The sequence below is a fragment of the Dioscorea cayenensis genome, chromosome 5, assembly GCF_009730915.1.
Source record: "Dioscorea cayenensis subsp. rotundata cultivar TDr96_F1 chromosome 5, TDr96_F1_v2_PseudoChromosome.rev07_lg8_w22 25.fasta, whole genome shotgun sequence".
Taxonomy (NCBI): Eukaryota; Viridiplantae; Streptophyta; class Magnoliopsida; order Dioscoreales; family Dioscoreaceae; genus Dioscorea; species Dioscorea cayenensis.
This window is the reverse complement of record NC_052475.1, coordinates 27,625,627-27,635,748: the sequence shown is the minus strand read 5'-3', so window position 1 is coordinate 27,635,748 and position 10,122 is coordinate 27,625,627. Positions and strand designations below refer to the sequence as shown.

General features: G+C 36.5%; 3 protein-coding genes across 3 annotated transcripts; all 3 read right to left on the bottom strand.

The window, feature by feature from the left end:
* Window positions 1-261: 261 nt before the first annotated feature.
* Window positions 262-3,538, bottom strand: LOC120260636 (potassium transporter 5-like). The gene is made up of 8 exons (XM_039268165.1): window positions 3,276-3,538; window positions 2,945-3,167; window positions 2,618-2,866; window positions 2,477-2,527; window positions 2,111-2,371; window positions 1,951-2,003; window positions 1,736-1,850; window positions 262-1,662 (listed from the first exon to the last, which is right to left on the bottom strand). The coding sequence occupies exons 1-8, from the start codon at window positions 3,438-3,440 to the stop codon at window positions 395-397; spliced, it is 2,385 nt and encodes a 794-aa protein (XP_039124099.1). The 5' UTR covers window positions 3,441-3,538; the 3' UTR covers window positions 262-394.
* A 1,305-nt stretch (window positions 3,539-4,843) lies between these two features.
* Window positions 4,844-5,815, bottom strand: LOC120261916. The gene is made up of 4 exons (XM_039269936.1): window positions 5,685-5,815; window positions 5,512-5,585; window positions 5,136-5,423; window positions 4,844-5,039 (listed from the first exon to the last, which is right to left on the bottom strand). Exons 1-4 carry the CDS (start codon window positions 5,700-5,702, stop codon window positions 4,976-4,978), a joined length of 444 nt encoding a protein of 147 aa, XP_039125870.1. The 5' UTR covers window positions 5,703-5,815; the 3' UTR covers window positions 4,844-4,975.
* An 899-nt stretch (window positions 5,816-6,714) lies between these two features.
* On the bottom strand, window positions 6,715-7,540 carry LOC120260158. Its single transcript, XM_039267599.1, has 4 exons — window positions 7,518-7,540; window positions 7,278-7,405; window positions 6,875-7,168; window positions 6,715-6,793 (listed from the first exon to the last, which is right to left on the bottom strand). The coding sequence occupies exons 1-4, from the start codon at window positions 7,533-7,535 to the stop codon at window positions 6,748-6,750; spliced, it is 486 nt and encodes a 161-aa protein (XP_039123533.1). The 5' UTR covers window positions 7,536-7,540; the 3' UTR covers window positions 6,715-6,747.
* Window positions 7,541-10,122: the final 2,582 nt, after the last annotated feature.

Below are 10,122 nucleotides of genomic sequence, written 5' to 3'. Positions count from 1 at the left end.
AACTTCATCTCCATAACACATCAAAGAACAAGCAATGGAAGTTAGATGCTACCAAACACATCAAAAGGAGAGTGGTTTTTTATAAGTATTTTCTATTTCAAATTTATTGGTGTTGTTGGATGTAGCTATAATTTACAAATATCCAAAATAATGAAAACAACAACAATAATAAACCAATCTAAGTTACCCTATATATGAAGGAAAAAAATAATTTATTTTTTTATAAATTCAGACGAAACACTAATAAGTACACAAATATAATGTTTAAAATATTTTTATTTTTCTATTAAATTTTACTGATAGCAGTGAGAATAGTTACATATTAAGACTGACAAGATCCAGAAAAGTCACACAATCCACCCTGAGTAAAAAGATCAAATCATAAACCATTAATTTAAATCTCATAAGTCATCCCCACCCTTAGCAACTTGCTACGAGGAATCAACATGACCTTTTCACCTTGCCTGAAGTTCCTCCTCATGAAGTTATACAAGTAATTAACCACCACTTTCTTAATCAGACTTGAATCTTGATGTGCAACCACCTCTGCCTCTCCCAGCAAATACACCACTCCATTCTCCATCTCCTTCTGAACATACTGCATCTCATCTTCAGCTAATTGCACTGCCTGTTGTGCCTCTGTTAATATTCTATCTGAAGATCCCTGTGAGTGATTCCCTTGTCCTTGTGTTAATGTCTCCTCTACATACACTGCAGATGCACCTGACTTTCTTGGCTTAACTTCCGCATTATGATCACCACTAGTGTTTGCATGGCCTGCATTTTCAAGAAAGAATGTCTCTTGTTGGATAAAATGTTTCAAGTTTTCGACAAGAGATCTTTCGAAGTCTTTAGGTTCTTCCAGTGCGTCTTTGTATCCGTATCGAACCACGCATCGGTACACTCTGTAGTGCTTTGGCTCAATCTGTCTGAATAGAAACCTCTCCTCCATTTCGACTTTACTGATGGGGAGATACTTTATTGAGACTATTACAAGAACAGAGTGAATTGATGGCATTTTTTCAATGAGATGAGGGAATATAGGAGGTATTCCTTGTACTAGCTCTGAATAAAGAAGTCCTATTCCTGGCAATCTTTTTATGTCTTGATTCTCTGCCAAATCTTTGATGTAACTGCTTGAGACTTTGTTTTTCAATTCATAGTTGTATCTTTCTGCATGAGCATAATGCCATACTCCCATTATGATCATCAGGAATGCTGCAAAAGCCAGTGGGAGATAACCACCTTGCTTGAATTTGTACAAGACTGAAGATAAATAGATGATTTCAATTCCTCCGAATACGCAGAAGAAGAGTGCAATCCACCAAATGTTTGTTTTCCAAATGACCAGCATTATCAGTGTCACCATCATTGTTGTGATGACCATGACTGCAACAACAGCTATACCGTATGCATTGCCGATTTTTTCTGTTGTTTTGAATATTAGTGTAACGATCACGCAGAGGATCATTAGTGTGTAGTTAATCTCAGGAATGTAGACTTGGCCTTCATATTTTGCCGAAGTGTGAACTACCTTCACTCTGGGAAAGCAACCTAGACTCTGTGACTGAGATATTATTGCAAATGCACCGGAGATCATCGCCTGGCTTGCGATAATTGCAGCAGAAACAGCTATTATAAACATTGGCCAGAAAAGTGGACCTGCAAGATTTGTAAATATCAGTACATGAGAAGCAGAAGCAGAAAAAATTTCTTTGTAATCTTCATACAACACCTGGAATTGATTTGTAGAAAGTATCTGAAACATTTTCGGGGAATTTAGTGAGATAAGCAGCTTGTCCCATGTAAGCTAGTGATACTGAAGGAAGCAATATTACGGAGAAGCCAATCTGTGATTTGATTTAATGCCAAATAATACATTATATAATACCAAATAACGCATGATATATAAATGTACGTGTTTGTGTGTGTGAGGTTTGTAAGCAATACCTGAATGGCTCTGATATTGAAGTGGCCAAGATCAGCAAACATAGCCTCAGTCCCTGTTGAAGAATTTTTCACCTTTGTGAGTATTACGAAAGCAACTAGTAGTTTCATGTCGGTTAAGTTAGTAAATATGGATATAAATATATATATATATAAGAACTACCTGTAATACAAAGAATAATTCCTCCTAGAGAAATCCAACCTTGTTGCCCGTTCCTTCGGAAATAATCCACAATATACTTGGGGTTGAATGCACGAAGAATACGGATATCATACTTGATCAAGTTGTATGCTCCTATAAGACCAATAAAAGCAAACCAGAGTGATATTATCGGTGCAAATGAGTAGCCAACTTTGTCTGTGCCGAATCGTTGAGCTAAGAAGAGCGCAATTAAGATTGCCACAGCAATTCCATCAATAGCACCTGCTCAAAAAAAAAATAAAATAAAATAAAAATTGATGAACAAATGATTTACACAATAAAAAGGCAATAGTTTACAAACATATTTATAAAAACATGCATATATACCAGTGCTTAGTGAAGTTGCCTTTTCTTTGATCCCACTCACAGCTGAAAGCACTGCAAAACAAAGTTTTTTTTTTCAATGATTAATCTTTTTAATCTTGATCATATGAATCAATCTAGAATCTATTGAGTTAACAAGCATACCAGAGATGCATGGAGTTAAAACTCCATCACCAATAACCATGGAGGTACCCAAAATTGTGATAAAGAAAAGAAACTGTTTGGCCATTGCACTGTTCTCCAGCTTCTCCTTCACCCACTGAGCTCTCTTCAATTGTTTGGTTGCTGTGTCTAGTTTATAATTTGAAACCATTGCATCTTCAGCCTGTTGGTTTGGTATCATGCTCACTCTTGCATACCTTGATATCAGAGAGTATAATGCAAAAGTACCCCCTGAATATATATTACAGCAGTTATAATAATCTCATTTCATAATAATAAAATGAAATGAAATGAATGAAAGAAACTCACCATCACCATTGTCATTAGCCCAGAGAACAATAAAGACATACTTGAGTAAAGGAAGAAGAAGAATGGTGTACATGATCAAAGACAAAGTACCCAAAAGATCATCTGTGTCCTTAATCCCATCAGTGAAGGTGCTTGCATAAACATACAGAGGAGATGTTCCTATGTCTCCATATACCACTCCAATGCTCTGGAATGCCAAGTGTAGTGTTGTTTTCCACCCAACCTGTTTCACAACCCATGCATGAATAACAAAAATGATATCTATATATTAATATACACATGCATGCATGGGTGCATGCATTTTTCTGCAACTTTTGTTGATAATTCAGACCTGAGAAGCATGATGGTGAGCATTGGAAACCCTTCCAGCCTCCACATGGAACGAATCAACACGGCGAAGTTTTCCCCATGATAACTTCTTGCTTTTAAGAACTTGCTCTGATTCTGCAGCAATCTCAGCTTCATTTTGGTTGGCTTCCATCTCTGTTCCTCTCATTGTGTGAAGTTTGAGTCTTTTACTTGCTGTTTTATAAGCAAAACCTACAAGTATATGTTCCTGGCAACTTGAGTAATTTTTTTAATACTAAATTTGTTGTTTTTTGTCTGATCTCAAGATTAGTAGTGAATGAATGCATGAATACAGATAGATATATACAAGTGGTGTTGTTATAATTAAATCAAGCAGAAAAATTTTAATTGGACTACTGCAAACTGATGACTTTGATTAAAATGCGGCAACTTCTGACTTTTAGTTATTACTTCTCTTTCTTCAATAATGCACTTTGTTTAAGATAATTATTTTGAATTTTATATGCCATGAAATTCATCCATATGTCACCCCAAAATGTTTCATTGAATGTAAATTATTTTTTCTTCTTACAGCTATAGCTTGAGTTGCCTTGCAAGGTACTCACTCCTGACATTATGTACAATCTTTCCAAACTCCTACAAGATTTTCAAACCCTCATTTTTAACTAGTTTTTCTTCTCTTCTCCCCATAAAATTCTTGCATAGAAACTTTTGACAATTCTTCCTAGATATTAAACCATCTCAATTAATTTGCTCATGCGTTCCCATATGATATAGACATATATATGTATATATATATAGTCTTTCTTTCAGTTAGTTTAAAGACAAAGGTTGGCCACCATTACTTCATCAAAAACATGCATTCAATGACTTGGAAAAAAAAAGAACTGTTTGTTTGCATCTGCTTGGACCTACTTAATTAATGACACATGATTTATTAATATTGAACTTTGGGATGATAGATACCAATCCAATGAGGCCAGCTTGAAGATTCCTTAGTTGGGTGTGAACTCTTTTTTAAATTCAACTAATAAACAATATCGTCCGTATAAAATCCCTATCAATGTGACATCGCCTATCCAAGTCAAAAATTTGAACCTGTTTGTATTATTGATGCTGCATGTCACAGGATGACATTTAGATTGAATAGCTCAATAGTCTCATTTATACAACCCTTAGAGTTTCTTGCATAGAACTTTTATCTTAAATAAAATGTGACTCCCCGAATTTAATCCTCACCCAATATAAAAGGAGAACATAAATGAGAACATTGTGACATAAAATGTTACTCCCCACGTGTCCGCCCCTTAATTAGGACCTTGTGGCCCTTTTAAAAAAAAACAAACACTAGTTTTGGAGAGAGACTAAGCCATGAAAATTAAGTTTTTATTTTTATTGAAAATACAACAATTAAATGATCTGGAACAAATGAAGTTTGAATTTGTGCCCCATCTTTCATTGTTTTGATTAGTTTTCTATTGAATTATTATGAAGCATGACAAAACTTAGTTTGTGGAATTATATAGTCTTTGAAGTTTTTCTCCATGTCCTGCTTTTTACTTGATTAATCAAAAGAAAAAGATACTCAACTTTGGAGGAATATTCACAGAATTTTGAAATTTTCTCAAGATGCAATAATACATTATTTTATATGCACAAGATTTTGCAATAATACATTATTTTTATATGTACAAGATTTTGCAGAAAAGCCCTCTATAGATCTTAATATGCCGTAGTTGTTCCCCGGTCAACACCTGCCTCCTTGAGAGTGACCGCCCTGCGTGACCTGGAACACAGAACAGCAAATTAAGTACGATGATGATGAGAATAAAAATCAAACTAGAAGCCACGTGGATAGCGTGGGCCCCCATAATGGAGTTACTTGTTGATGGTTTCGCCACGTGTCGGGTCAGAGATGCCAGCACGGACAGCGTCGAAATCCTGAAGGTGCGCCACGTGGCGGAAGAGCGACTTGTTAATATAGCGATCGGACTCATTGACGACGCGGTCCGGTTCAACCAGCTCCGGGATGGTCTCGCGCCGCTTCTTGTGCACCCGAACTGACGGGTCGTAGAGCACGTGCTGCTTCGCAGTGTGCAAACCGCACGTGACTGATAACATGATCAAGCCCAGAGCTACATACACTGGAATGAAATCCATCCTCCCTCCCCTACTTAACAATAATCACAATAATTAAATAAATAATACTAATTTTAAACTATATATATATATATATGTATGAATAGCTTGAGAGTAACTTGGATTCTTCAGCGAAATGAGGGAGTGGTGATGCTGCAGTGCTTTTTGAGCGTGTTATTGATCTCCAGTAGTTCTGTGCAGAGAAAAAGAGAAATTTTATATAAATAATTAAATATTTATAATGGAAATTTAAAAGAACAAAAACAAGAATGAAGAGAAGAGAAGAGGTGACCAGTGCTCTGGAAGCCATGCATGGGATATATATAGGAGTGGATTTTGATATTTGTGAGCAAGAAAGGGAGTGTGAGCTTTTTTATAAAGAGAGAATTAGGGTTTGAGTGAGAGTGAGTTCATCTTTTCATTTTCAGGGTAGTGTTTATCCAGATTCCAGAGTGCTGTAAAAGCGTGACACGTAGACAATGAAGGCTCTGGAAACTTCAAAGCAGGCTGGTAGAAGGTTGTACGTGTCTCTCGGAACCTCAAGGCGGTTTTGCCGTTGTGGGCCCTTAATCTACAAGGCTTGGGCCTGAATTAAGGGACTGTTAATGCCAATGAGCCCACCGAGCCCATAAATTTATTGATTTAATATATATATTATATATATAATTTATTACTGAATCTAACATGCTTCATCATTTGTTTTTTTTTTCTGTATATTTTTTTATTACAAATCTGAATTTGTTAGTTCTGCCCTGACTGCCATAAATTCTTTGCCCAGTATAAATAAAATAAAATAATTTAATTTAATTTAATCTAAACTATTTACTTCAAATCAAAGGCATTGTTTTAGCTTTTGAAGAATTAAAAATTGATGATGGAGTGAAAATAAAAATAAAAATAAGAATAATTGAGAAAACACAGAATTTTTAAAAAAAAAAAAAGATAAATCAAGGTATATAAAACAAAAATAGAGGTTGGTAAATACAATACAGAAACATAATTCATTAAAGATGAAAAAACGATATATAAAAAATGACTATAAAATAATGAATAAAAAAACAAAACAAACAAAATTGTGGGAATGAATAAAGTGTAGAATCAAAAGCAGATCCGTCTCTCCCACGTACATCACCCGATTCATATTAAAGTGACCCAAAGAACTCCAAACAAAGCATAGATAGCAAACCATCAAATGTACATACAACATTTAGTCATTTACAATGAGAGAATAAGAGAGAGAACAACAAACAACTCCCTCTCTCCGCCCATTCTCTAATTTTATTTATAATATATATATATATATATAATTAAAAAAAAAAAAGTCCGGATCCGTTGAAGAAGCAATTCAAGTGGATTTAAAGATCCACACCAACCGACTTCAGCGACTCCACCCTGCTTGCCCTGTAATAGCAAACACCATTAGCAGCCAATCAAACCTCCAACAAATTAATCCTTAAAAAAAAACAACAAATAATAACACACCGGTTATTGTTAACATCAGGGCCACGTGTGGGATCAGATATGCCAGACCGAACAGCATCGAAGTCTTGGACGTGCGCCACGCGTCGAAATAAGGACTTATTAATGAACCGGTCTGCCTCGGCCTCGACTCGGTCGGGTTCGACCACCTCGGCCATGGTCTCACGCCGCCTCTTGTTAAACCGCACACCGGGCGCATACGCGATCTGCTGCTTCGCGGAGTGGACAGCAAACGTAATCGCCAGCAGCACGAACCCACACGTCACGTACACCGGTATGAAGTCCACCTTCATTGCTCTGCTTATTTATTTATTTATTTATTCCAAACCAAACCCCCCATGCCAATTAAAATTAGCAAATATATATATATATATAAAGGAAGTGCAATAATAGTGTTAATTTGTACTTTGAGAAAGAGCTCTGGTTGTGATTTGCAGTGAAGTCGGGTGAAGTGGATGCCATTGGTTTCATCCTTGGTGTAGTATAACTCGTCATTGAACGTGCCATCCCACCTCTGACCGATCTCCATAAACTCTTCATTATATTATATATATATATAACAAAAGAATAACATAAATGAATAATGCACATATATATATATATATATATTAACAATGGACATAATGTGTGTGTGTTAAGAGCTTACCACTGCTCTTGAAGCCATGATAATAAAATGACAGTGTTTAGAATGAGAGGAAAATGAAGGCATGTTGTGATGAATTTATAGATGATAGTAAGGGTGACGTGGCTGACATGGGGTGAGGGATGGGTGACGTGGATGGCTTTTGAGAGGACACGTATCCGCAGAGGGTGCTGAGAGTGACACGCGGCGGGACTGGAATGGGTGGCTAAACCAGCGGCCGAGGATTGTTGACCAAGTCCATGGAGTTTGCCTGGCCCAGTAATGAATAACATGGCCCAGGTCCATCAAAAAATACCTTTTCTTTGCAATGTTTTTTATTATCTCATTTTCAATTTTTAAATATTTTGGTTATTTTTCGTTTTATTTTATTTATTTATGAAGGCGCAACAAAAAAGGGGTATTCTTGAGTTATCAAACTTTAATCTTGCGCTTTTAGGCAAATGGTGGTGGAAGTTAATGACGGATACTGCTTGGTGTGGTGCTGATATTTTACAATTCAATTACGGTGTTATTTGTTGGAATATGTTCCCCCGACAAACGGGTAGGATTTCCTATTTCTAGAAAGGCGTTTTGAGCTGCCTGCCGACTCTTAGGGGATGCGTGTTGGCATGAGATCAGATCTGGAACTGAAACACTATTCTGGAAGGATAGTTGGTTTGCGGGGCGGGCACCTATGTTCATCTGGCCGGAGGAATTCAGAAGGGCTAGTGAGCCCAATGGAACGGTGCGCGAGATGGGTTATCTCCTAAACCAGGCCCCTTTTTCTGGGGAGGAAGACAGCCGGTACTACGGGACTAGATTAACGGATTTTGATGGGGCGGTAGGAGATAGAAAGAGGTGGAGGTTGAATGGAAATGGTATATTCACGGTGAAGTCTTTTTACTCGTTTCTCATTGATGGTGGGGTGCGTTGCCCTATTGCTCGGTTCTTCTGGAGAAAGCCTTGTCCGAAGAAAGTTAGTTTGTTTAACTGGTTAGCTGAGAAGAATAAGATTCTCACCATGGACGTTCTTACGAGAAGGAGTTGCAATCGCCTCCCTACGACGACCTGCGTCCTGTGTAATTCGGCCTTAGAGTCGCCTGACCATCTCTTCTTGCATTGTTTGGTTGCTAGAAAGGTGTGGGGGGTACTTCGTGCATTTACTGCATCTTCCAGACCCTCCTGGGTCGATGCAGGAGATCTGGCGGGGTTGGCGAACCTCGATTCGGGATAACTTTAGGGAGATTGGGGGCTTAGTTGCTAAGGCTATTGTGTGGAATATTTGGCTTGTTAGAAATGATTGTATCTTTAATGCCAACTGTTTGTCTACGCATACTCTTATTTTGAAGATTGGCCATATGTTGATATCTTGGCTCTCTTCAGTTGTCGAAGGTTCGCGAGAGACGGTAGAGGATCCTATTGCCATGCTTCGTCAGAACACGGAGGCCCTAGGGATCAGTGGAGTGGAGTATGGCGGAGATCCTCTCGCTGGGGTAGATCAAGATCTTCTATCGGACTAGTCTGTTACTGTTTTCTGTTGGGATGAGAATCCTTTGCTGATTCTCATCCGGCGCTGTTTTGTTTTGCCACTTTTCGTGGTGCTTTGTTTGTCTTTTGTGGGCGCTTGCGCCCTGTTTGTATCTTTTCTCTTTATTTAATTAATGGCAGTGGTTTATCCACCTTTTCAAAAAAAACAAAAAAACAAAAAGGGCATATTTAAAAAAAAAAATTCCAACATCATAGAGTAGTGCATCAAAAGAAAGAAAACAATACAAATATATAGATATTATACACGTTTTGGGGTTTACAACAAACACGCTTAATCACATGGTTTAAAAAACAAAGTATTTGAGATCAAGAGTCCATTTGTGTTTTACTAGTGGTGCATTTTGTTGAGGATTGTGTTTCCAATATTGTTATTATTATTATTATTTTATTTTATTTTTTAAATTTTTATTTTTACGAAGGCCACAAGCATTGCTCAATAAAGAGTGTTAAAAGACAAATAGGTATGTTGATGTATCAGTTATAATAACTTAATAACTCTTTAGAAATTTATCATGTGAGATGGGTTAACACGAGTGACAATTAAGACTTATATACATCCAAGTTGATATATTACTAGTCATAACCGTATAATAGTAAATTTTCCTCATTTATAATCATGGAAGGATGGAGAATATGATTTATCCCACATAGAACCATATAAAACAGTATTTCTACAATATTCTCTACAGTCATGCACAATACTGTATTATAAGTGATTTAACTCATCATCACTCGCAGTGATTTCCATTAGGTAATTTGTTGGTTGTAGAGTCAAATTGTACTCAATAGTATTTTAAAATCTAATTTTATTTAGGTTTATGTATGCCATGCTCCGATCAAAAATATATTTTATACTGATAACATAAAACCCAAAGCAAATTGAATTATAGCTACTTTTAAATGAACAATGTTTTAGAAAAACATCAATATGAACAGGTGGTGGGCAAGAGTTGGGACGGGGTTTAAATGTGTTTGGTACAATGATTTTTATTTTTTTTTTAAAAGTCTATTTTACAGTGTTTCAGAATTGCAATATTTATTTTTTTATAATAAATAAATTAGTAAAAGAAGCATCCAAGTT